At 42.7% G+C, this 26,539-nt stretch overlaps 2 protein-coding genes across 6 annotated transcripts; one reads left to right on the forward strand and one right to left on the reverse strand.

Moving 5' to 3' along the window:
* Positions 1-453: 453 nt before the first annotated feature.
* Positions 454-15,040, reverse strand: LOC138766197 (gastrula zinc finger protein XlCGF66.1-like). 2 transcript variants are annotated; one of them, XM_069943595.1, is made up of 7 exons: positions 14,862-15,040; positions 11,780-11,880; positions 10,824-10,883; positions 9,387-9,534; positions 8,075-8,185; positions 6,436-6,525; positions 454-1,517 (listed from the first exon to the last, which is right to left on the reverse strand). In XM_069943595.1, the coding sequence occupies exons 2-7, from the start codon at positions 11,861-11,863 to the stop codon at positions 799-801; spliced, it is 1,212 nt and encodes a 403-aa protein (XP_069799696.1). In that variant the 5' UTR covers positions 11,864-11,880; positions 14,862-15,040; the 3' UTR covers positions 454-798. The 2 variants fall into 2 exon arrangements, with proteins under 2 accessions (XP_069799696.1, XP_069799695.1); XM_069943594.1 differs by having other exon boundaries at positions 14,844-15,040.
* On the forward strand, positions 15,000-26,362 carry LOC138766195 (oocyte zinc finger protein XlCOF7.1-like). Of its 4 annotated transcripts, none has more exons than XM_069943588.1 (9): positions 15,000-15,102; positions 18,095-18,297; positions 22,353-22,462; positions 23,161-23,220; positions 23,456-23,603; positions 23,873-23,968; positions 24,238-24,357; positions 24,470-24,556; positions 25,226-26,362. In XM_069943588.1, exons 3-9 carry the CDS (start codon positions 22,385-22,387, stop codon positions 26,077-26,079), a joined length of 1,443 nt encoding a protein of 480 aa, XP_069799689.1. In that variant the 5' UTR covers positions 15,000-15,102; positions 18,095-18,297; positions 22,353-22,384; the 3' UTR covers positions 26,080-26,362. The 4 variants fall into 4 exon arrangements, with proteins under 4 accessions (XP_069799689.1, XP_069799692.1, XP_069799691.1 ...); XM_069943591.1 differs by having other exon boundaries at positions 15,059-15,114; XM_069943590.1 differs by lacking the exon at positions 15,000-15,102 and adding an exon at positions 16,031-16,230.
* The last annotated feature ends 177 nt before the right edge of the window (positions 26,363-26,539 follow it).

Below are 26,539 nucleotides of genomic sequence, written 5' to 3' on the forward strand. Positions count from 1 at the left end.
GGGCCCAGGGTACATTTAATCCGCCACTGCCTGCCCCTATCACTGACTGGCTGAGCAGACATTCTTGAGCAGGGTCATGACATGGCGGGAGCTGCAAGAGACCAGTGGGAGTCAGAGTGGGTACGGGGACAGGTAAGTATAGATTCTTTATTATGTTACTGCACTTCCTTGCCCACAGTGGGTTTTTCTCACCAGAGTTCTCCTTTAAGACTAAACCATATAAGTCTGAACATGTAACTCCTTATCCACACATCTCCATCAATTAATTCTGGATCAGGTCTCGTTATAGCTTCCTGGGTTATACATTAACCTTTCTATATGTACCCTGTTATAATGGCTTGGATGCATTTTTATGTTAAGGACACATTTTTTTAATCTTTTATTACTGCTGCTTTGTACTGCAAACCACCATCTTATAGTGTATATAAGAAATTGCACATGTAAGGTGGAAAATGTCAGAACAACAATGATAACTTTAATGCAGTCGACACGTGTATGGGTTTGCATTACTGAAAATCTCTTGCGTGAATGTGAACAGTCCACATGGCCTGTCGGTAAAGGTTTCAGAACTTCTTCCAGAGACGAGAAATCTCTTAATCCATTCTTCTCAAATCACAATTAAACCGCATCAACAGTGCTAGTATTTTCCATTGCTTTGCATGGCAACAGCACAGGCCGTGCCCCAGCACATACGCCATACATCTGTCATATTCCGACAGCCGTCTCCTGCGTGTGAGCAAAAGCAAGGAGCGACCCCTGCTTGGTAACACTCATGGCGGTCAGAAGGGCGCCTCCAATTCATGTGTGTGTTCTTTGATGTCTAAGGAGATGGGACTTGTAGTCAAACTGTTTGCCGCATTGGTGACACTTATGAGGCTTCACTCCCGTGTGCTTCCTCTGATGCACGAGGAGGCGAGACCTGTAGTTAAAGTCCTTACCGCACTCTTCACATTTATGAGGCCTATCCCCGTTGTGCGTTCTCTGGTGGACAATGAGTCGTGATCTGTATTCAAACTCTCTCCCGCAGTCGTTGCATCTATACGGCCTCTCTGCCGAATGTGTCTTCATATGCTCGGCCAAAGAAGGCTCGGAATTAAAACATCTTCCGCATTCGCCGCATATATAAGGAGTCAATGACTCTTGGTGTAAAGTAATGCAAGACTTGTAGGAAAAATCATTCTCGTAGTCATCCAGCGGGTCCTCATTTATGGGCTCGTACTCTAGGTAATCGTTCCTGGAATGTAAGTCTTGTTTCCGGCTTTTTCTCCTCGCTGTATGGATGTTTTCCCATGATGCACTATGTTCAGGGAGAAAATTCTCGCCCAGAGAGAATGGTTTATGATGATCGGAAACAGAGTTAGAAATAAGATTTACCACATCATAGGGATCACAGGGAAAGTTATTAGTATAGTCCTCTCTATGGAATTCTTGAGAGACGTAGGATGTTTGTATAGGTTCTCTTTCCAGGCAGGATGCTGGGTGGGATTCTTGTAATGTGTCCGGGACCAAAGAATGATCTGTTAAAGGAAGAAAACTAAGTTGTTAATTGAGTCTCAAAGTGTCACTGTCGTTTGCTTTTTTCCCCCAGAAATCAATAGTACAGGTGATTTTAATAAACTTTGTAATTAGGTTTATTAGGCAAATATGCCATTATCTGTATTCAAAAAGACTTTCCCGAGGTCCCCCCCCCCCCTCTCTCTCATTCACTGCTCATTATCAGGAAATCTCGACTCTTTTACATCAGTTGAGCCCTGTGTAACCTATGGAGGGGGAGGAGGAAGATTAGTCGCCAGCAGAGAGCAGAGAACAAAGGATTACACAGTGGGAGCTGTGTAAAAGTTGGTATTCATAGGTCAGTGCTGACTGTCAGAGGAGATAGCCCGGTGATGAAGCTGTAAATTAACTCTTTGTCCTGTTTTGGTGCCTCATCTCCCTCCACCCCTCCCCTCTCCATAGAGAACCATGAAGACAGGGGGGAGAGCTTCAAACTGCTTTTTCATGATAAAAATGCATTTTGCGGCTATTAAACTTAATTATAAAGTTTCTTAAAATCGCCTGTACGATTGATTTCTGCAAAAAAAATAACTAAAAAATTTAAACGACAGTGACACTTTAACCTCTTAAGGACGCATGACGTACTGGTACGTCATGCGCCCGTAAGAGGTGTTCAGAGCGGGGCAGCGCGGCGACCCCGCTCTGAACCGCCACGGTCCTGGGTGCTGCTTGTAGCCCGGGACCGCGGGTATTAGCCGTGGGTACCGACGTGCCCGCTCAAACATGACAGCTGCATCCGATTACCGGATGCAGCACTTCCCTGGTGTCTAGTGGAGATCGCTCCTCCGGGACCGATCTCCGTTACTGCTGCCGGCCGGGGACCGCTCCAATATGGCGCCGTCCTCGGTTCGGCACTCGCTTGGTTTCGGTTGCAGCAGCTGAAAGCAAACGAGTGCCGATCATATTGATCTTTGCTGTATAAGTATACAGCAAAGATCTTAATGAGAGATCAAAGTGTATATACTAGAAGTCCCCCAGGGGGGCTTCTAGTATATGTGTGTAAAAAAAAAAAAAAAAAAAAAAAGTATTGTTATTAGTAAAAAGCCCCCTCCCGTAATAAAAGTCAGAATCACCCCCCTTTTCCCAGGTTTTAAATAAAAGTAAATAAATAAATAAACATGTTTGCTATCGCCGCGTGCGTAATTGCCCGAACTATTAATTTATCACCTTCCTGATCTCACACGGTAAACGGCGTTAGCGCAAAAAAATCCCAAAGTGCAAAATTGCGCATTTTGGTCGCATCAAATCCTGAAAAAATTTAATTAAAAGCGATCAAAAAGTGCGCAATCAAGGTACCGATAGTAAAAACACATCATGGCGCAAAAAATGACACCTGACACAGCCCCATAGACCAAAGGATAAAAGCGCTATAAGCCTGGGAATGGAGCGATTTTAAGGGACATATATTTGTTAACAATGGTTTGAATTTTTTACAGGCCATCAGATACAAGAAAAGTTATATATGTTAGATATTATTGTAATCGTAACAACTTGAGGAACATATATAACAAGTCAGTTTTACCCCAGCGAAAGGCGTAAATACACCATCTCCCCCAAATAAAAGAAATGCGTTTTTTTTTTTCTATTTCACCACACGTTGAATTTTTTTCTTGTTTCGCAGTGTACTTAATGCAAAAATTCAGCCTGTCAGTGCAAAGTACAATTAGTGACACAAAAAATAAGGGCTCATGTGGGTTTCTAGGTGAAAAAATGCAAGTGCTATGGCCTTTTAAACACAAGGAGGAAAAACTGAAAACACAAAAACGAAAATTGGCCCCGTCCTTAACCCTTTGAAGACCAGGCCCAAAATGACCCAGTGGACCGCGCAAATTTTGACCTTAGTGTTTTCGTTTTTCCCTCCTCCCCTTCTAAGAGCTCTAGCACTTTCAGTTTTTTATCTACAGGGCCATGTAATGGCTTGTATGTTACAGGAATAGTTGTACTGTGTAATGGCGTCATTCATTTTACCATAACATGTATGATGGAATCCCAAATATATTATTTATGAAGATATAAATTGGTGAAATCGCAAAAAAGAATGCAATATGGTAACGTTTGGGGGGTTCCTGTGTCTACGTAATGCACTATATGGTAAAAGCGACAGGATACCATTATTCTATAGGTCAGCCCGAACACAACCATATGCAGGTTACACAGATTCTCTAATGTTATATATTTTTTTTAAATGAAATCCTTTTTTTTGGCAATTAATTATAAATAAAATGGGCCTATTGTGACGCTTATAACGGTTTTATTTTTTCACCTATTGGGCTGTATGGGGTGTCATTTTTTCCGCCATGATCTCTAGTTTTTATTAATACCATATTTGTGAAGATCGGACGTTTTGATCACTTTTTATTAATTTTTTTTTTATATATAATGTAACATAAAATCCGTAATCAGCGCAATTTTTTCCCTCTTTTCGTGTACGCCGTTTACCGTTCGCAATGACACTTGTTATATTTTAATAGATCGGACAATTACGCACGCTACGGTATATTATATGTTTATTTGTTTATTTATTTTTATATGTTTTATTTATATAATGGGAAAGGGGGGTGATTTCAACTTTTATTGGGGGAGGGGTTTTGGGGTAGTGTGTTAGTGTTTTTAACTTTTTTTACACATTTGAAGTCCCTTTGGGGGACTTTTACATAGATTAGTTTGATTTCTACACTGATGAATGCTATGCCATAGGCATAGCATTGATCAGTGTTATCGGCGATCTGCTCATTAAGCCTGCCTGTGCAGGCTTAGTGCAGCAGATCGCCGATCGGACCGCACGGAGGAAGGTGAGAGACCTCCGGCGGCCCGTTTTACCGATCGGGACCCACGCAGTCACACTGCGGGGGTCCCGATCGGTAAGTGACAGGGGACTCCCCCTGTCACTTACACTTAAACGCCGCGGTCGCGCCACGATTGCGGCGTTTAAGGAGTTAATGACACGCGGCAGCGCGATCGCTGCAGCGTGTCATTAACGGTGAGGTCCCGGCTGCTGATTGCAGCCGGCCCCCACCTGCTGTGAAGCGCGCTCCGCTCCGGAGCACGCTTCATAGCGGGAGAAACACCCAGGGCGTACAGTTACGCCCTAGGTCGTCTGGGGACAGACTTCAATGGCGTAACTATACGATCTGGGTCGTCTAGGGGTTAAAAGGTTAAAGAGTAACTGTCATGTTTTTTTTTTTTATTGCAGAAATCAGTAGTATAAGCGATTTTAAGAAACTCTGTAATAGGTTTCATCAGCCAAAAAAGCCTCCTTCTGTACTCAAGAAGCAATATCCCAGCCTCCCCCCCTGACTTCTTATCTGTGCATTATCAGGCAAACACGTCTTCATTACAGAGAAGCCAGTGAAGACGGGCTCTGCTCTCTCCATTGTAAGCCTATGAAGGGGGGAGGGGCTGAGGGAGATGAGGGAGCAGGAAGAGGTGACATGAAGGTCAGCTGTTTGTAGACTCTCTGGGCACCTAAAACGCTAAATTCAGGTGTCAGAAAGGTCAGTGCTTATCTACGAACTTACTGAGAGAAGATTGCAGGGTGTTGTGCTTTGCAGAAATCCTCCGTGCTCAATCACTCCTTACAGCCCCTCCCCTCTCCATAGCCACATAATGGGACAGAAATCCTGCTTCATTTGATGTGAGGGGGGAGGCTGGGAGATTGCTTTTTTACTACAGAAGGAAACTCTTTTAGTACATAAAACCTATTACAGAGTTTCTTAACAAACGCTTGTACTGTTGATATTTAATGTTTTCAGAAAAATGACAGTTACGCTTTAAAGGAATTCCCCACTTTGGACACTCCTTACATGTTAAAAGGCCCCGTTAATATTAAAGGGAATCTGTCAGCTGCTATTCATGTTCCAAACTGCTGACACTGTTAAATAGTTGTTATCAAGAGAAAACTCGGGAGCAGGTGTAGATTTCTGCATGGTTTATGCCGGTTTGCAAGTGAAAACCATGATAACTAAGGAGCATGAGAAGGCCATGCCTCCTGCCTGTCTTGTGCCCCCCCCCCCCACACACACACACATGAGATGTGCAGGGTTATGGCTGGCTTTGCTAAATGTGCCGCCATGTGTCTTATCCTAACAGCTATCTCACAGTGTCAGCTTGGAATGTGAATTACAGCTGACAGATTCACTTTAAAGAGGACCTGTCATTATGTGACCGTTAGATTGGGCAACCATGGCTAAATGTTACATATACAGTGGTACCTTGGTTCACAAACTGCTTGGAACTCAAACTTTATTTTCAAGGAAAGTTTGCTCTGGTTCTCAAAATCTTTTCGGGCACCCAGTTTAAAGTACTTGGTATCTGAACGTTTTTGCAAGCGTGGATGGTGGGTTTGTACCTGGTGAGGCTTTATATACAGTACAGTACTGTATAAGACTGCTGGAGTGCATATACAGTACAGTAGTAATACAGTCAGTGCACCACCATCTCCCATCCTGTACTGTATAAGACTGCTGGAGTGCATATACAGTACAGTAGTAGTACAGTCAGTGCACCACCATCTCCTATCTGTTACAGTGCAGGGGTAGGGGGTCACTATACAGTAAATGATCAGTGAGGAGTTAGTGATTACTGTACTATAATTGCTGGTTTTGTTGAATGTTTCTTGTGTAAAATGTCCTGTAAAGTATAGTGCTGTTCTGTAGTGTGCTGTATAGATTAAACTGGGCACATATCAATGTAATATATGAGTACTGCAGGTAATTATTGGTGGGTGCTGGAACCAATTAAACACATTTCCATTATTTCCTATAGGAAAACACTGCTCGGTTCTCAAACTGCCTTCTTGAACCAATTAGGTTCGAAAACCAAGATACCACTGTACTTAGATATTAGCGGGACAGAAGATAACATATGTGCTGAAGTCCTCACCTGTGATATCAATGACTTCCTCTTCCTTCTCACTTTCCTTCACAGTCTCCTCCACTTGTTCAACACTCTGTATGCTTCCACCAACCTCACCTGTAAATGTAAAGTTTATTATTGATCTTACGTGTATCATAAAATTATTTTTACATCTGATAGAAATAGATCAGGTATCAGCTTCCAAACATTCAGGGAACTTCACATTTATTTTTACTTTCCTGTTAGTTTTGCCATACACTGCCTGATTCTCTCATACCACCATGGTAAGGGAGCCCATCAGTGTTTCATCCTATTTGTGCTTCAAGCAGTAGAAATCAGTGACAGGTTCCGTTTAAAGTGGTTATGCAGGATTAGAAAAAAACACAGCTACTTTCTTGCACCAACAGCACCACCCCTGTGTGTGGTATTACAATTAAGCTCCATTTATTTCAATGGAACTGAGCTGAAAAACTGCACTCAAACTTAAGACAAGATTGGTGCTAAGCCTGAATCACCCCTTTAACCCCTTACCGTCAGCAATCTGTATATATATACGCTCCTACTGCACATACCCCGTGCAGTAGCAATGTATATATATGTTCCTGACTACAGGGGCTTCTGATGTGTGTGGGACTGCTGCAGTGAGAGCGGTCCCGCACACCAGTGTGTCCGGGGCCAGAGGTAATGAGAGGCAGCTGCGATCCCGCAGCTGCATCTCATTAACCCCTTAAACGCTGCGGGGGTCCCGATCGCTTGTGCCGACAGGCGGGGGTAAGCTTCTTACCTCCGTCCTGTCGGATCGGCGATCCATGTATAGAGTCTGCTCTCAGGCTCTCTATACATAGATCGACAATAACAGTGATCTATGCTATGCTATAGCATAGCATAGATCAGTATATGCAATCTATTGATTGCATCTTTTACAGTGAAAGTGTAAAAAAAAAAAAAGTGCAATAAAAAGTTTTTAAAAGTATTAAAAAACTCTTATAAATCCCCTCCTAATAAAAGTTTAAAAGACCCCTTTGCCCATTATAAAAATATTTAAAAAATAAAAATAAACGAACATATTACATATCGTAGCGTGCAGAATTTATAAAAAGCGATCAAAATTTTTTAGCTACACCAATATGATATTAATAAAAAGTAGAGATCATGGCGCAGAAAATGACACCCGGTATGGCTCTTAGAAGGCGAGGAAGAACATTGCATTAATTTGGACTTTTGTGCATCTGTCTTGAAGGGGTTAAAAACACTCTAAGGCTTACTGTTTCCATACACAGTCTATCAGTATAAGCACTTCCTAGGGGCCATCTAGTTTAAAGCTGGCTGTGTGGTGGGATGTGACATATGAACGCACTTCCCTTTCCAGCTGGTTTCATTAAACATGCATTATGAGAATCACACTCATGTTCAGGCCGTGCATTTTGAATTGTCTTCCTATACAGATTATGGGGGAGATTTATCAAACATGGTGTAAAGTGAAACTGGCTCAGTTGCCCCTAGCAACCAATCAGATTCCACCTTTCATTTTTTAAAGAGTCTGTGAGGAATGAAAGGTGGAATCTGATTGGTTGCTAGGGGCAACTGAGCCAGTTTCACTTTACACCATGTTTGATAAATCCCCCCTTATATGTCTTTCTAACACATTAATTATCCTGCTACTCACTAATCACAATCTCTGTAGGATTTGCAGGCGGCTCCACCTGCTCTGTATTTTCGGCATCTTCTGCTCCATCCTTAAGTGACGAACAGTCCAGATCATCATCATCTTGCAAGTCTGAAAATAAAAGCAGTAAAAGCAATAGCTAGTTAAATGCACTTTACAGATATTTGCATTTGAAGACATAGTCTAAATGGTTGCTATCATGTGAGACATGTGAAAAGTTTTGATCAGTCGGGCCGGAGTGTTCAGACCCGGATCAATTGGGAGAATGAGCCAGGATAAGCACTGTGTTCACACCTGGCTCTGTGTCCTAAGACCTAGACTGACTTACAATGTAAGTCTATGGGTTCTCACACACAGAGTGGGGATAGGAGAATGCAGCAGTCTCCCGGATTATTCTACTTAACGATTAGGGTCTAAGCACTCAGACCCTGACTGATGACATGTCTGCCATGAGCCTTGGGGCATCCAAGGTCCTGTTGCTGGTTCACTAGTCGTCCTTTTTTGGACCACATCACTTACCAGATGTTTAACACCCTTTCAGACCTGCCATTTTGGAGGTGCTCTGACCCAGGTATCTAGCTATCACAGTGTGGCCCTTGTCACTTAGATCCTTACATTGGCTTATTTTTCCAAGAACTGTCTGTTTACTTGTCTCCTAATATAAACACCATTATAACAGGATATTTAGTTATTTCCTTCACCTGTTTCTTAACCTTGTTACAGCGTCATAACAAAAAACCTCTTCTAAGAGCAACAAACGTAAAAGGAGTTTTCCAGGCAAACCGCACCTATGTCCTATACTCAAGATAAGTTATGATACCCGGCATCCCCACCAATACACTGTTTGCCAGAGCTGTGGTGCTATAATACAGTAAGGGTGGGTTCATACTACGGAATCCGCACGGATAAGTTCTGTTGGATTCCGCCACTCGTACCCGCTTGCGGCGGCTTGCCTCTCCGCCCGTGCCACAGACACCATTCTATGGCTGGGCCGATTATGCCTTCCACCGAAAGAATTGACACGTCAATTCTTTTGCCGGCCAGCGGAATTGGCATCGCCATAGAATGGTGTCTATGGCACGGGCGGATATGCACGCGGCCGAGAGCGGGTACGAGCGATGCAATCCACCGAAACTTAACTGCATGGATTCCATAGTGTGAACCCAACCTAAAACAGAACAGAAAGCAGACAGCTCTGGAAAGCCCCTTTAACAATCACAATACAGTACCTCTCCAGCTGCAGTAAAACTACTATTACCAGGATGCCCTGGCAGTCCCAGGCTGGTGTAATGAATATGTAAATCTGAATCACCTGAGCTTAGGTTCGATAGAACTCTCACTGCACTGATAGGCTGGTGATTCTTAGCCATCAAATCCTTATAAAGGTCCTTGTGTTCTTCTATATAGTCCCACTCCTCCATTGAGAAATAGATTGAGATGTCTCCACATTTTACTGGTACCTAAAAAAAAAAAAAATAAATAAATAAAAAAATAAAATAACAGCTTGGTATGGTGTCCAGTTAAATATTTAATTTGTTTGCCCCCAATTATTCAAAAGCCATATATATATTTTTTTTTTCCCGCCAACATAGCTGTATGAGGGTTTTTTTGACAGTTGTATTTTAATTGGACTATTAAATATACCATAGTAACATTTTGGCAGGGATTTATTTAAACAGACTTTTGACAGGTTAACGTTAACTACCTAAAGTAAAAAAAACCCTTTTGCTTTCTCCGGACTTTTTAAAAAACAATTTCCATCAACAGCTGGCTTGTTTTTGTGAAGTTAGCTGTAGTTGTAAGTGGTAATTTTTAGGGGAACCCATAACTTTATAATTTTTTACTCCATCTTTTGGGTGAAGGTGGCAGATGAAATAACAATTTTCACATTTGTTATGAATGGGATATTTTTTATAGTTAGTACTTTTACAGCTGCAACAATATCAATTATGTTTATTTTTTACTTTAAATGTTTATTTTTATTTTCTTATTCCACAAAATTGTTTAGATGGTTTAGAATTAAAGGGAACCTGTCACCCCCCGTGCCGGGGTGACAGGCTCCCGACCCCCCGTTAGAGCCCCCTATACTCACCTAATCCCGCCGGGTCCCGCTTCTGGAGGTGGTCGGGTCACTCATAGAGAATGACGGAGCGCTGGACTCTCCTGTCATTCTCTATGGGCGTTGGACTCATCTCTCAGCGCGCGCGCCGGGCTGCAGTGGCTGAGATCTTCATCACCCGACCACCTCCAGAAGCGGGACCCGGCGGGATTAGGTGAGAATAGGGGGCTCTAACGGGGGGGTCGGGAGCCTGTTACCCCGGCACGGGGGGTGAGAGGTTCCCTTTAAGCTTTTCTGGATCAGGTTTCACCAATTTCTGTTACCCTGTGTGAAAAATTTGAGGCCCCAGATTTCTTGGCACTGGAAATATAGTAGTTATACTAAGTGGCACTTGTATTCTGAACGGTCACAGACCCTTTCTATTTTGCAGGTTGGACTATATGAACAACTGCTGGATTATTCAGTTAGCTATTTTATCATTGTTGCTCGGACATCCTCCATTTACAAGGGGTGATGTGTGGCTGATAATGACGACTTTTCCTGCTGCATAAATACATGATCATTGGCTCATTGTTAGCCCTTTTACACAGGTCAATTATTGAGTGACCCTATAAACACTCATTTGATCAATAATTGGCCTTTATGAAAGACTCTTTAATTTTTCTTAATTGCAGTCATAGTACATCTCACCTCTCCGTTCAGAAGCTGTGAGGTGCCATGCGGGGAATTTTTCTTCATAACCACATATTCCTATATAAAGAGAGATGTTACACATCAGATGGAAACACAGCAGAGGCCATCTGGGACAAGGATACCCTACAAGTGAACCAGGCGCAGGTGTAGACATCAGGTGTTGCAGTACATAGGAGTGAGCGCTTGTCGCCCATCACCAATCCATTATGCAATCTTGGACAAAAATAAAAAACTAATTTTACAGACAACGCGTTTCGCCTTGACTTAATACAGGACCGAAACACAGCGTAAAAAAAAAAAAAATACACCCGGCTTGATGAATTTTTTTAAATTAGATATCAGAAAAAAATTAATAAAAAGCGATCAAAATTTTTCTGTTACACCAATATGACATTAATAAAAACTAGAGATCATGGCGCAAAAAATGACACCCCAACCAGCCCTGTAGAATGAACAATAAAAGCGCTATGGCTCTTAGAAGGCGGGGAGGAACATTGCATTAATTTGACCTGAAGTTTTGTGCATCAAAGGGCTCCGTCTTGAACTTTTTGGGGATTTTGCTGTTGGACTGCAGTGTTCCCGCCAAATATTGGATTGCTTTGATCCAGAGTTGGTGGGTTTGCGGTGTGAATTCTGCACTGAAAATCTGCAGCAAATGACAGTATATGTGGATCGAGCAGCAAAAATGGCCTCCACGTTTAATGGAAATCTTCTGCTCAGAAAAATGACCATGTGGCAGGTTTTCATAGTCACAGCATGCGGTAATCCTGTGGATTTCGTCTGCAATGATTACAGGTAAAATCCAATAAATCCACAGCAAGCGCATGAAACACGTGTGGATTTTTGTGAAGAATCGATACAACATCCAAAACAGAAAATATCTGCCTAGTATCCTATCTAATATGGGATGTTTCATTCATGCATGGGATGTACATAGGAGGACCTCCACTCACCTCCCCAGTCAGCAGGTAGATGATCCCCAGGGCGTGATTCAGAATCTTCTCAGTCAGCTGCTTTTTGTTCATTTTGTCAATCATCCCAAAGACCCGACAGACTGCGAATAATAAAGTCAGGTGTTATTACTATACGTGAAAAAATTACTATATAGGCAAGGTTACAAAAAACGGCAGCAAAGAAGCCTGGTAATGCTGATCACATGGCAAAGCCCAGAGTCAGACAGTTAAAGGGGTTATCCAGCGCTACAAAAACACGGCCACTTTTCCCCCTACTGTTGTCTCTAGTTCAGGTGCAGTTTGCAATTAAGCTCCATTTACTTCAATGGAGCTGAGTTTCAAAACTCCACCCAAACTGGAGACAACAGTAGGGGAAAAGTGGCCATGTTTTTGTAGCGCTGGATAATTTTAATTTAGAGAAAATGCTTTAATTTAGAGTCCACATAATCAATTGAAATCTAATTATGTGTACAAAGAAATACAACAAAACTGCAAATGTGTGAACACAGCCTTACAGCACTTTTACACGCAAATGTAATAGCATGTGTCAGCTAGTCAGTGATTGGGGTGGGACAACACAGCAGCCATTGATTGGCTGAGTGGGCAGTCCATCAGTTAGGTCTGGTATTTTCCCCCGGAGTCGTGACGACATGGGAACTGGGAAGGTGAGAAATAAGTTCCGACAGGCGTCCAGAATAGAGATGAGCGAACCTGGAGCCTGCTAGAGTCCATCCGAACCCGAACTTTCGGCATTTGATTAGCGGTGGCTGCTGAAGTTGGATAAAGCCCTAAGGCTATGTGGAAAACATGGATATAGTCATTGGCTGTATCCATGTTTTCCAGACAACCTTAGAGCTTTATCCAAGTTCAGCAGCCACCGCTAATCAAATGCCGAAAGTTCGGGTTCGGATGGACTCGAACCCGAACCCGGTTCGCTCATCTCTAGTCCAGAAGTCTGTGCACAGGGAGACATAAGTAGCGTTTGTTTATATTGTCCCTCCCCCACGCCTGCTGCGCTTTCCCCTTCTCCTTTAAGCAGTGTAGAGTCCCGGCGTTGGACACAATTATCAGGGAATCTCGAGCCACTACCACTCCATATTCCCCGAGCTACTGTTGGTGGCCAATTCTGAGGATAGGCAATGACTTTTTGTAGCCCAGATATGATAGGGCTTATTGACAGTTATTAGTTCAGGCCATCAGACCTGCAGTCAGGTCAGGTCTTGCAGCCAAATTATGTTTTATGATTACGTAGCACCTAAAGGGGTACTCCAGCAAATTTTTTAAAAAAATTCTCAAAAATTAAAAAAATCTCAAGTATCCCAGTACTTATCAGTTCCTGTATGGCCTGCAGGAAGGGTGTACACATCTTTCCACTCTGGACAGTTCCTGACATGGACAGAGGTGGCAGCAGAGAGCACTGTGTCAGACTGAAAAGAATACAGCACTTACTGCCGGACATACAGCAGCTGATAAGTAATGGAGATTTTTTTTTATAGAAGTAAAATAAAAGAGAACTCTGGCACTTTCTGACATCAACTGATTTGAAAGAAAGAAAAAAAAATGCTGGAGTACCCTTTTAATATGTGCCAAATGACATACTGAAACATCATGCGTGAACAGCCTTCATGCATAGGAGATAAGTGTTAGAAGCCTCCCTTAAAGTTTACCCATTACAACATAAGTTTTGTTAGGCGGGAGTTTGGGTGCTCAGCACATGGCGGAGGGCTGCTTCTCCCCACACTGTGTATATGTAGTACAGCAGACAGTCCCATAGACCAATGGTGTCAAACTAGCGGTCCTTCAGTTGTTGCAAAACTACAATTCCCATCATACCTGGACAGCCAAAGCTTAAGCATGATGGGAATTGTAGTTTTTCAACAGGAGGAGAATCATGAGCTTGATACCTGTGCCATAGACTGTCTATAAAAGGCATGAGGACAGATATGAAATAGAAAGTGCCAAGCGCAAGCTTCTCCCAGCTATTTATAGTGATCGGTGGGGTGGGGGGCTTAAAGGGGTTATCCAGCGCTACAAAAACATGTCCACTTTTCCCCCTACTGTTGTCTCCAGTTTAGGTGCGGTTTGCAATTAAGCTCCATTTACTTCAATGGAACAGAGTTTCAAAACCCCACCCAAACTGGAGACAATAGTAGGGGTAAAGTGGCCATGTTTTTGTAGCGCTGGATTATCCCTTTCAAGGGGTTATCCAGTGCTACAAAAACATGGCCACTTTCTTTCAGAGACAACACAACTCTTGTCTCCAGTTCAGGTGCGGTTTGCAATTAAAGTGACGGTACCACCAGGCCCAGGCTGAAGCACTGGAGGCGGACCGACCCACCCTTAGAGGGAGGAACCCCCCGCCCCTCTATGATAGGGTTCCATTGATTTTAATGGAGTGACATCATGGAGGGGCTGAGGTTTCTTCCCACTAAGGGTGGGTCGGCCGCCTCCAGTGCTTCAGCCTGGGCCTGGTGGTACAGTCACTTTAAGCTCCATTCACTTTAATGGAACTGAGCAGCAAAACCCCGCCCAAGCTGGAGACAGAAGTGGGGCTGTCTCTGGAAGAAAGTGGCCATGCTTTTGTAGCGCTGGATAACCCCTTTAAGCACCAATCAAAACTTTTGACAAGTCTCTAGGACACATGAAAAGTTTTTGAAGTGAAAGCGTCCAACTAATGGTGTCTGATATCCATTTCGGCATTGTATATAAGGCTCCGCTGCTTATAGATTGACAAAATTCCCATTGAAATCAATGGATTTTTAGCAGAACTCAGCACACAGTCCCTAGCACTTATTGTGGAGCTGTAAACACTCTGTGCTGCTGTGATATTGCTGTGATATCTTACTGCACAGAGATAGATAGATATATATGTGGTGACCTACACTCCACTCCCCCCCCAGCCTTAGGTGACAGGGCATGCTGGCACCTATAGTTCCACAGCAAGTCCTGGGACACAGACTTTGACAGTAATACATACTGAGACACAGTAACAGAAGAAAGACACATATACTGCAGTGCCACAACACAAGGACAGACAGACAAGGCTGCAGAAGCTGCTATATACCTCTCAGAAGTCACTCACGTTGTGTTTAGAGGAAGTGAACTTTGGGGGGAGGGGTGAGCAAGGTAGGAGACAGGAGGACGAGCCTCACCAAGTGCATTGTAGGATTTGTAGTTTGGGAGAACTTATATTTTTTACAGTTTATTTAAACCGAAACTACAATTCCCAGACGGCAGTTTGAAAGAGTAACGTGACTGGAGGCAGCCAATCAGGGAAGAGATGTTGGAAGTTTAGCACAGCGGCTTGTGAATAACCTGTAGAGGTGAATGCAGGGGTGAGAGGTGGCGGCCCCGCAGTGTGGGGGCTCTGTGTAGTGCAGCAGGGTCCTAAGGGGCCACAGTGTTCTGTGTATGCAGATAAATAGGAGCTTTATAAGGCAAAAGAAATAGCTGAAGCAGTTGCCCATAGCAACCTATAATCCAATGGGAAAAGATGGTTGCTATAGGCAACACCACCAATCGTTTTCATGAGCCTTATTACAGCCATATCAGTCCGATTATCACTGTGTATTATGGTGTGTTTACACGGAACGATTATCGTTCGAATTTTCGCAATAACGATCACATTTGAGCGATATCGTTCCGCGTAAACACAGTGAACGATCAAGCAACGAGCAAAAAAACGTTAATTGTGATCTTTCAACATGTTCTCAAATCGACGTTGGTCGTTTGCTGAAAATGCGCAGATCACTTTGTGTAAACATTAACGACTATCGATAAGCAATTACAAACGAGATTATTTTTGTTAACCTGAAATCGTTCACCATATTACCCAGAACGATAATCGTTAGTTTTTTAGCGAATGTTTAACGATGATTTTAGGTTCAGATCTAAATAAACGATCAACGACACACACAAACGATTTTTCGATCGTTGCCTGCAATGACACAGAACGATTATCGTTTAAATTCGAAAGATATAACGATTTTTTGCACGATAATTGTCGCGTGTAATAGGCCCTTGAGATGGGCTTAAGCGATTTAAAAAACGATCGCAATAACGATTTTTCTACCAATTATTCTAATGATTATTCTAACGATTTATTCTTCTAAACGCTGATCGTTATAAAACCAAATAGTTACTTCAAAATCGTTAAACGATCGATTGGGCGAATTATAGCTTTGTGTAAACGCAGCATAAGAAACAACAATCAGACCATGACAACGGTCATCAGCTGATCGCGTCTTTTGGTCGTCACCTAAAATCGTCAGCTGCCGACCGTGCATCGCTAATACACGTAGTGATGTGCAGTCTGCAGACGATTTTAGGCTGACGATTGTGTACAAAGAATAACTGTATTCATGACCTCCCCACGCTCCCGGTGTTCTTCAGCCCTCTGCTCGCTTCACGGAGTCGTCGCTGTAGCTTTTGAGCAGTCTCTGAACTGACAGGTTAGTTAGCAAATCACTGGCCAGGACCGCCACAGCCAGTGATTGGCTGAGTGGGCTGTCGGGGATAAAAACGCAGAAAAAACATCATGGGGGAAATTTATCAAACATGGTGTAAAGGGAAACTGGCTCAGTTGCCCCTAGCAACCAATCAGATTCCACCTTTCATTTTCCAGAGTCTGTGAGGAATGAAAGGTGGAATCTGATTGGTTGCTAGGGGCAATTGAGCCAGTTTCACTTTACACCATGTTTGATTCGTCAACTGGCAGGGGGGAAGTTATAGGGAGCAATGTATAAAGCTCCTGCAGCAGCCGCAGCACATACCAGCCGCGGCTGCTGCGGAAGCTTTATACTGGGGAAAAATGAGTTTAATAACCCGGGCACGTGACAGGCAGAGGCGGGGAGTCATCTGGGCGGCTCCCCGCCCATCACTAGTCACCGCTCTCTAGCTCTCCGTTACTGGCCTAGTGACTAGTGATGGGCGGGGGCCGCCCAGATGACAACCTCCCCGCCTCTGCCTGTCACGTGCCCAGGTTATTAAACTCGGTTTTCTCCTTTATAAAGCTTCTGCAACAGCCGCGGCACGTACCAGCTACAGGAGTGTTATACAGCACTCCAGGGAACATATCAGCCCAATTGGGCTGACTGGTTACCTTTACTAAACAATCACCTCTCCCTGTTCCGGCGAAGTGCCATGTTACAGGCCCTGGGACCCCTGCCGAAAGCTTTTTTTTTTTTTTATTTCAATGATGTCATGACCCGGTTGATGGATTGCCCTCTCAGCCAATCAGTGACTGCAGTGGTATCCCACCCCAGAGTGGGCAGCCCATCAGTAAGGTCATGACGTTCCAGCCCAAGGAGATCCAGGAGATTGGTGGGGGACCTGGAGTGACAAGGCAACGCTGCAAAGAAACAGGGAGAGGTAAGTATTGATTGTTTATCATGTTCCCCCCTGCCGGCTGACAAATTTTAAAAAGTGCTGGACTTTCCCATTAATTTTATATGAAGTATGATATGACCAGAAATCAGCAATTCTGGCAATTGACATTAGTATTACTATTGTTGGTATCATTTCTCATTTATGCCGATCACAGTAAGGGAAAATTGTACTTTAATAGTTTGTACAGTTCCGCCCGCAGCGATACCAAATATGTTTATGGTTTACATTTTTTTTTTTTTTTTAAATGGGAAAAGGGGGTGATTTGTTAGATCAGGCAGATATTGCCCTGTGTTAGAGGGTTGGGGTCAGCTCTCGCTCGTTCGCCGATTGCTCAATTCTGACGAAAAATATTTAGCTCTCAGGTGCACGTGTCTATGTAATATGAAATGAATGGCCAACTCTGGAGGGAAAAAAAAATCAAATCAACTGGTGTCAGAAAGTTATGCACATGTATAGGTTATTTCTATTTAAAAGTCTTAAGTCTTCCAGTACTTATCAGCTACTGTATGTCCTGCAGGAAGTGGTGTATTCTTTCCAGTCTGACACAGTGCTCTCTGCTGCCACCTCTGTCCATGTCAGGAACTGTCCAGAGAAGCAGTAAATCCACATAGAAAACCTCTCCTGCTCTGGACAGTTCCTGACATGGACAGAGATGTCAGCAGAGAGCACTGTGTCAGACTGGAAAAAAACAACACTTCCTACAGCAGCTAATAAATATGAGAAGACTGGAGATTTTAGAATACAAGTAATCTACAAATCTATATAACTTTCTGACACCAGTTGATTTGAATTTTTTTTCCTCTGGAGTACCCCTTAAAAGTAAAGGTCGGCATGATCATTGTGCTGTGTATGTATTAATGTTTGTGTTTTTGTTTTTTTTCCCCCAATTCTAATTTTAAATTTTCCTGTTGCTTAATTTATCAACAGATGTGTGCTTCTTCATAAATCCAGTGTAGTGGAGGCTGCTGCACAACTTTGGGACTTTGGTAACTCAGCATTGGCTTTATACTGTCTAAGCTGATGAGTGGCTGTTTCTAGTGGGAGCAGCACATCAGTGGATGTTGTGGAAATGATGACTGCATTGGAGAATTGACGGCCTGGGAACTGGCAGCTGTGGCGGAGTGGGACAGGTAAGTATGCGGCACTGTTATGTCCCCTGCAGCCCCAGCAGCATTGCAGACCCCTGAAAGGTGCAGCCCCATGTAGGAGGTTAAAGGGGTTATCCAGCGCTACAAAAACATGGCCACTTTCTTCCAGAGACAGCATCGGTCTTGTGTCCAGTTCAGGTGTGCTTTGCAATTAAGCTCCATTCACTTCAATGGAAATAAGTTGCAAAACTTGCAAGCAAACTGGAGACAAGAGTGATGCTGTCTGTGGAGTTTTTACTGCTCAGTTCCATTGAAGTGAATGGAGCTTAATTGCAAACCGCACCTGAACTAGAGACAAGAGTCGTGTTGTCTCTGAGAGAAAGTGGCCATGTTTTTGTAGCACTGGATAACCCCTTTAAAGGGGTAATCCAGCGCTACAAAAACATGGCCACTTTACCCCTACTATTGTCTCCAGTTTGGGTGGGGTTTTGAAACTCAGTTCCATTGAAGTAAATGGAGCTTAATTGCAAACCGCACCTAAACTGGAGACAACAGTAGGGGGAAAAGTGGACATGTTTTTGTAGCGCTGGATAACCCCTTTAAACTGCTGGGATCAGACTGAAGTCCATTCCAGTTAGTCGGATAGTTGCAAGCAGGTTTCGTCTGTAAGATGCATTGATCGCAAAAAGGCGTCCATTGAGAGGTTACTAATTCTTACATTTGTATATGGCGATGCCAGTTACGTTTATTTTTTGTGATTTAGATTTTTTCAGAATTTTTATTGGGTTTGGTTATATTTTTATATGCAAAAAAGGGGTCATTTTAGCATCAATTGCGAGTCTCAAAACACGGGAATAGCCAGATATCTCTCCAGGGAAGGAAAGCCTGTTGCCATGGGGTGCCTCCCAGTGGGGAGATCACCAAACCACCCTAATAGGTAGCCCCTTAGGTCCCACTCGGTTGTGAGTATTGGAACATAAATAGGGAAACACCAGGGTGGCCCCTTTTGCGTCAAAGTCTAACTCTCTTGCAAGTATTGCGACATGACAAGGGATTTCCAAGCCAGGCATCCATCCACAGACAGCTGTTTCAGGGTATTTGCCCCTCGTCAGTGTGGAGCAGGATTATGGCTAACGGGCAATGAAAAGTAAACCCTGGCTTTGGTAAACCCTTGTCATGTCGCAATACTCGCAACAGAGTTAGGGTCCATTTACACAGAAAGATTATCTGACAAAGATTTGAAACAAAAGTCAGGAATAGATTTGAAAAGAGGAGAATTCTCAGGCTTTCCTTTATGACCTGATCTCTGTTTATAGTCTGTTTCTGGCTTTGACTTCAAATCTTTAGCAGATAATCTTTCTGTGTAAATGGTCCCTTAGGCTGCATTCACTCGTTCAGTGTTCCGCACTTCATTGGATTTTTTCACTGATCTCTCTGAGCTCAGTGAACGCTGTTTTATTATATTTTAAAAACCTTTTTTTTAGTCCCCTAGGTGCATAGTTACAAGGGTGTCCATCAGAGCCCTGGCAGCTTCTGTCATGTAAGGGTCAGTAGTGACTACAAACTATAGGGGAGCACCGAAACCTTCTCTGCTGCTCCATACTTCTTCACCAGAGATTTGACGGGAAGGGGTTAAAGAGGATCTGTCACTTCTCCTGACGTTCCTATTTTCTAAGGCTGTAAGGTTGTTGTGGAACAAGTTTTAGACAATTGAGGCTTGGTATGCTGGTACTTTTAGTTCCATATGCCATGTTTAGACTCTGATCTATTCATGATACATCTATGAAATTCCTCCTACATGCTGCACATGATGACCCAGACTGTGACACCTTTGCTTCCCATGGTAAGAAGAAAGCGGCATAATAGTGGAGAATAAAATGTGAACTTTCCATGAATCCTGCTGTGAGTGTGATTGGCTGTCACGTTCCCCTCATACAGGGAATGCTGGGTATTGCAGTCCTAATGCAATCCCCCCTTCTCTTTTCTCCAAGCTAAATTACTACAAATCCCACAATTCCCAGAATTATATTATTCAACATCACTTCCTCTCTGAATCCTATTTGACTGCAAGGTATGGGCTGAACTGCTTTGTTAGATGAGTGTTTGTGTGTGTGTAGTCCTATGTATTTGTATGCGCTCACATACACTCTAGTATGTTACATGGCAGCTAGATGTCTGTTTGTATGGATGGAAATAAAGATTGGCAGGTTGCTCCTCTGTAGAGATGGTCAGGTTGCTCTGTTTCGTGCATGCACATGATAAGAAGATGAAGAATAGGCTTGATGCATGCAGTTGTAGTTAGGATTTTTCATACAATGTTTCTTACCGTATTTGATAATTTATCGTTTTTGCAATAATCACTTTAATTATTTTTTTATTTTAAATAAAAATGACATTTGCACAATTAAAAAATATGAATATAGATCGTCAAATAGAGATTGACTAAACGCTGCAGCAAATTTATCCGAAACTCAATATATGATAATCTTTCAGTATAAAGGGGAGTTTGTTTTTTTAAGCCATATATTTTTTTTAGGGCATTATTCCCAAATAAATTAAAACAGTAAATTTAAAGTACTGCTTTTTTTTTTTTTTACTACCAACAGCCCCACTCCTGGTTATTGTTTGGTATTAGAATAGGCTCTGTTCACTTCACACAAACTGAGGACAGGAGTGGTGCTGTATTTGGAAAAAAGCAGCAATGTATTTTGTAATCCTGGTAAACCCTTTAAGCCTGGGGGACATTTTTTGTAAAGAGTTATCAGGGGAGGTAAGTATGCTGTGTTTTATTATTTTAATGTACAGGAGGGCACATCGGCACATTACATTTGCCCAGAATACCCAGGGTAGCAGGAGTAAATCTGCTCATATTGGCACATTAAATGTGAGGATTTTGCCAGTGGATTTGTCACAAAATATGTGATTGACTGAGCTGGGTGACACCTTCTGTGGGAGCTATAAAAGGGGTATTAGTTGTCCCCTTTCTGTTCAACTTACAGCAGAATAGACTTATTTAGCCACTCGAGGGCTGTTTGTTTTTGTTATATGGGGCACATGTTTCTTATCGTTTTCTGATATGTAGTTGTATGAAGAATCTACCGATATAACATTTTGTTTTTAGGGTGTACTTCTCCCCACCTCACCAGCTTTGATTGATAGATTCCTCAATATAGGAGAGACACCTATTGAGCAAAGCTGATAGAGCAGAGAGAAGCTGACTAAGACCAAACCAATAACTCAACTTTAAAGTGTAGACAGGTTCCTTTTGAAAACAGTAGAATTGCATTAAAATTGTCACATAAATATATGAAGTGAATAAATATTTTGTGTATATATAAGGCCACATCTGGTGAACACATACAGTATTTTTTGCTAATTAAAAAAATCATGTATTGCTTGGGCCATACATAAACCAAAAAGCTATACTTACCTACACCCAGGCTCCTACAAGTCCCTTTTGACCCGTTTCTTTCAGTCTTCCACTGCTTGGAGGAGGAGCCGCTCACTCAGCCAATCACTGATCACAACAATGTTTTTTCTTGGCTAGTGACTGGCTGTGTGGGCAGGTTCTGCTCAGGGAAGAAATGGGAGCTGTAGTGAGACCTGCAGGGGACCAGAGGTAGGTAAGTATAGTCTTTTTTTCTATTTTTGTGTGACTCAAGCAATATAAGACTTTATATTTAAATGCTGCAAAATCCTTTTACTGAATGTGGCTATTCCGTGCTCCCCCCCCCCCCCCCCCAGTATGATTAGAAAATGAAGGGATACTCCCTGACATCCAATTTGCTGGAAATTTCAGCACAGCCTCTTTCTAGTGAATGTGGCTGTATTACAAGTGCCCTGCAAAGGGTGTCAGGGAGAGCTCCTGTGCTAGGAGACATAGCAGCTTACTGATCAGTAAGCCATGGCATATCCTTACTTCAGGCTTCTTGGCCTATCAGATGTGATGGTGTCCCCATCAGTCAGTGGCTGTTCTGCAGTCAGCAGTGCTGGGTGTTCTGGGAGCACCACTGATTGCAGGAGAGGCAGTCTGTACCCACTGTATTTACTATTGTTTGTGAAAAACAGAAAACTTTATTGTGTCCTTCTTTTCGCAGGTGTCATACCTGCAGCTTCTGAGTGTCACAAAATGAAAAAGGAAAAGAAGAATTTTACTGAGAGGATCTTGAACCACGCCCTGGGAATCATTTACTTGCTGACAGGAGAGGTGAAGAATCTAGTAAAATACCTCACACCTGTCGCTCATAGTGCTTGTAATGTAGCCAGAGATGCTATTCTACTGCTGGAGGAGAGAGGCACTTTGCAGAGAAAAATCTGAAGGGGCCAAAGCCCTTTCTCACATATGGGTGAATCCCTGTGGTAGGACCCCCACTGATCAGCAAATGACAGCATAGTCTATGTTCTTTCTTGCTCTTTATACAATACACTTGTGACAAAACCTTTTATTATCCAGTGCCTATGTCCAGTATTGCAATTTTGATCTTTGTATTGTATTTGGGTACCCCTACACAAGTTAACATTAAAGGGGCATTCAATATATTTATAAAAAAACTAAATATAAATAGAGCATACTCACCTAGCCCCCTCCAGTGACGCTGCTGCAGCCACCCTTCCTCTGCTGACACATTCTTACTGCTCTGCTGCTGATGTCCCAAAAACACTGCAGCCAATCGCTGAGGAAAGTCACTGAGGCTATAGTGTGTTTGGAACATCACCACCTGAGCCAATGTTGCTGAATCAGGCGGGGTGAGTATAATCTGCCCAGGGCATCCAAAATAGATATGAGTATTCTCCACATAAAATTAAACACATCCCATTAGCTATAACATGTTACATTCTAGGACAGGAAATTGTTTGATTGTTATTGTTTTATGCTTTTACTAAGCTGTCTCTTTTTATGCTTAGGAATATGTCATTGTGAAGAAGAATTCTCCTCATATCGCCACCCACCTGCTTTCTGGGGAGGTAAGCTCCAAAGCTGTCCACAGACATAACTATCATGATCAAAATGGATAAAAAATCCAGGATTTATTAAACTGTTTGGCCCACAATTGTCCCCTATAGGGAAACATTGAGGTTGTGTTCCCTTTGTTGCTGTGGAGGCATAGCTAAATAGTTCAGGATAGTTAGCATAAAGTTAGCACTCTAGCACAAGGTAAATTTTTTAGGAATTACAAGGACTACATGTTCTATTTTTTAGGTGCCAATAAAATGTGGGGATATCTCTATCTACTTTTCAATGGATGAGTGGGATTTTATAGAGGAACATAAGGATCTCTATCAGGATGTAACGTTAAAGAATCCAAAGGTATTCCATTCATCAGAAATCTTAGAAGATATCACTGCAGGTGAGTAAACTGTGCACTGTGACATCTGCATGACAATGGCCTTAGGGCATGTTCACACTAACAAAAACACAATATATATGAAATCATGTATAAAATCTGCCTTAAAGCACCCCAAAACACCTTCCAGTGAGTTTTTTTTCTGCTTATTAGGCAAAACCTTAATGAAAGAAGTGACATGACTCAAAAGTGACACGACATGAAAAGAACTCACAAAAAAAACGTGAAAACCCCACATAATTAATTATTTATAATTATTTTACAATTAACAGATAGTCGTGAACACGATGACACTCTGTCACTTACAGAGGAATTGATTGAAAAGAGGAACAGTCAGCAGGTAGAAGTATCTCACAAGATCTGTTCAGGTTGGTGATGATTTATCTATTACGGAAAGTACATGGGTTTTCCAGGCAAAATAACCCTGTGGATAACTCATCACTCTTTGTTTCCCAGAAAATAAATTTCCCTGTTGACCAGTACAATAAAGTAACTCAATCATCTTTTTTTTTTTTTTTTTTTTCGGGGGGGGGGGGGGGGGGGGGGGGGGTAATCCATGTTATGTCTCATTTAGGTCTGTTAAAACAGGATTTTATCAGTTTGCCCATAGTGATGTTTTTTGTGCCATATGTTATAGTTACTGTACCAGACATTTTTACGGACAGACCAGAGATACCTCTAGACAGTGAAAAAGAACAGTGTGAAACCAATGAAAATGATGTTTTACAAGTGGAATTTGATTCAGAGACCTTTTTAGGTAAGTTGTTGTAAAGGTTCCCATAATCAGGTTACCCAGAGCCACACTTTTTTACTCACGACACCTTGAGAGTGGTATATAAGTGTAATAGGTACATTTATGTTTTATGCAGATGACTATTACCCTCATCATATATCTGAGGAAGAGGAACACTTAGCAAGAATTCGAGAGCAGGAACTGCATGGGAATACTTGGGCAGGTAAGTTTCCTACAGGTGGCTTCATATGAAAGTTTACTGTAAATTCTATGTCCTAAGCAAACATAATTTTTATGTAGTGGATGTCAGTCAAACAGGTTAGGTGGATATTCAAATGGCCCATGGGGCCGTGATACAGAAGACATGCGCTGGACTCACCTGGACTCTTGCCGTGCTAAGGAACACCCACTGGGCTCTTAGGTCTCATTGAAATATTAACAAAAAGGCTTATAGCTTGCCAGTGGAGAGGACATTGTGTTGTTTTCTTTTCAGTCTGACAGTGCTCTCTGCTGACATCTCTGGCCGAGACAGGAACTGCCCAGAGCAGGAGAGATTTTCTATGGGGATTCATATAAAACCGAGACAGAGTTCCTGTCTTGGCCAGAGATGTCAGCAGAGAGCACTGTGTCAGACTGAAAATAAAATAACACTTCCTGCATGACATACAGCAGCTAATGAGTATGGGAAAACTTGAGATTTTGTAATACAAGTAAATTACAAATCTATATAACTTTCTGATATCAGTTGATGTGAAACAAAAAGATTTACGCTGGACAACCCCTTTAACCTATGTGCTTGGACTCTTGCCAGCACTTATGGCAAACATACACTGCAAATGCTGATGAAATTGACCATATTGCTTGTACTAATCATAACCTCTTCTGTTTGCAGTGCATCCAGTTCCTTCCGATAGCCCCATGGACAAAGCTTATAATATGACCTGTTCACTTAATGGATCAGTTAATGATGATATGAACATATTTCCTGGCTTTCAAGAAGAAGATTCACCTGCCATGTCCCCTTCTTATGAAGAAGAGGATGTCAGGTTCACATTGGCTTCTGAAGAGTGTGAACAGGGCACTCTGCTCCTCAGTGAGAGCTACAGCTATATTAACCATGATACACCAGTGGGCAAGAAACGACTACAGGAAAAAAATGGAAGAAAGACATCTGAAAGGCTTAGTAAGTTTTCCACTCGGGTGACTGAACAATCTGCAGAAGCAGCGGATAAATCCCATCAGTGTGACGATTGCGGGAAATATTTCGATTTCAAATCCAACCTCATCAGACATCAAAGGAGTCACACAGGTGAAAGACCCTATGGCTGTGAAGAATGCGGTAAGCGTTATGCCACCAAATCTCACCTAACCATTCACAAGAGAACGCACCTCAGCGGGAAACCTCACCAATGTAACGAGTGCGGGAAACACTTTACATACAAGTCACAAATCGCAATGCACCAAAGGACACACACTGGGGAGAAGCCGCATACCTGCAACCTGTGCGGAAAGAACTTTGCCTACAAATCCTATCTGATCATTCACCAGAGGATCCATTCGGGGGAGCGGCCGCATGTTTGTCCGCAGTGTGGTAAATGCTTCACAGACAAGTCCAACCTTCGCAAGCACCAAAATACTCACGTAGAAAACAAGCCTTATTTCTGCAGAGAATGTGGCAAGCAATTCAATTCCAAGTATAGTTACACCGCCCATCAGAGGACACACCAGGGAACTAAACATAAATGAGGTGTGGGCAGCTGGCGCAGCTTTGTGCCCGGCACATGGGGAAGATTAGTATTTCGGGGCTGAATGTCTATCAGTTCACTTGGAATTAGTGAAGTTTAATTCCACTTCTATCCATTTAGTGTCACCTTCAATGGAGTGAGACAAACTGAATGCAGTAAAGTGCATCATCTATTGTGTTTTGTGACCGGTTCACTTTATTTGACAGCTGGATTTGCCAACTGTGTAGGCTAGGAAGACTTAAAGTGATACTGTCACCCCCTTACTCTACGTGCGGTTCTCCACACCATCCACAAGCTAAAATGCTGCACGTTCAATATATACCTGTATGACACTTGTCTGGGTCTTCTTTCTGCTCTAAAATGGCTTTATTGTATCAGTGGACAGTGGCACCTAGGCGGGGCTTTACAGCAGTTAGGCAGTCTACCCACCCAGGTGATGGAGCCCAACTGCCGTGAAGCTC

Source organism: Dendropsophus ebraccatus, chromosome 10 (genome assembly GCF_027789765.1).
Source record: "Dendropsophus ebraccatus isolate aDenEbr1 chromosome 10, aDenEbr1.pat, whole genome shotgun sequence".
Taxonomy (NCBI): Eukaryota; Metazoa; Chordata; class Amphibia; order Anura; family Hylidae; genus Dendropsophus; species Dendropsophus ebraccatus.

Excerpts from the sequence above, each read along its gene's own strand:
- LOC138766195 (XM_069943588.1), top strand. The coding sequence starts at position 22,385 with ATGAAAAAGGAAAAGAAGAATTTTACTGAGAGGATCTTGAACCACGCC. Across the intron at positions 23,604-23,872 it reads CTTAGAAGATATCACTGCAG|ATAGTCGTGAACACGATGAC; the intron begins GTGAGTAAACTG and ends TACAATTAACAG. Across the intron at positions 23,969-24,237 it reads ATCTCACAAGATCTGTTCAG|TTACTGTACCAGACATTTTT; the intron begins GTTGGTGATGAT and ends CATATGTTATAG.
- LOC138766197 (XM_069943595.1), bottom strand. The coding sequence starts at position 11,863 with ATGATTGACAAAATGAACAAAAAGCAGCTGACTGAGAAGATTCTGAAT. Across the intron at positions 9,535-10,823 it reads CACAGCTTCTGAACGGAGAG|GTACCAGTAAAATGTGGAGA; the intron begins GTGAGATGTACT and ends TTTTTTTTTTAG. Across the intron at positions 6,526-8,074 it reads TCCTACAGAGATTGTGATTA|GTGAGGTTGGTGGAAGCATA; the intron begins GTGAGTAGCAGG and ends TTACATTTACAG.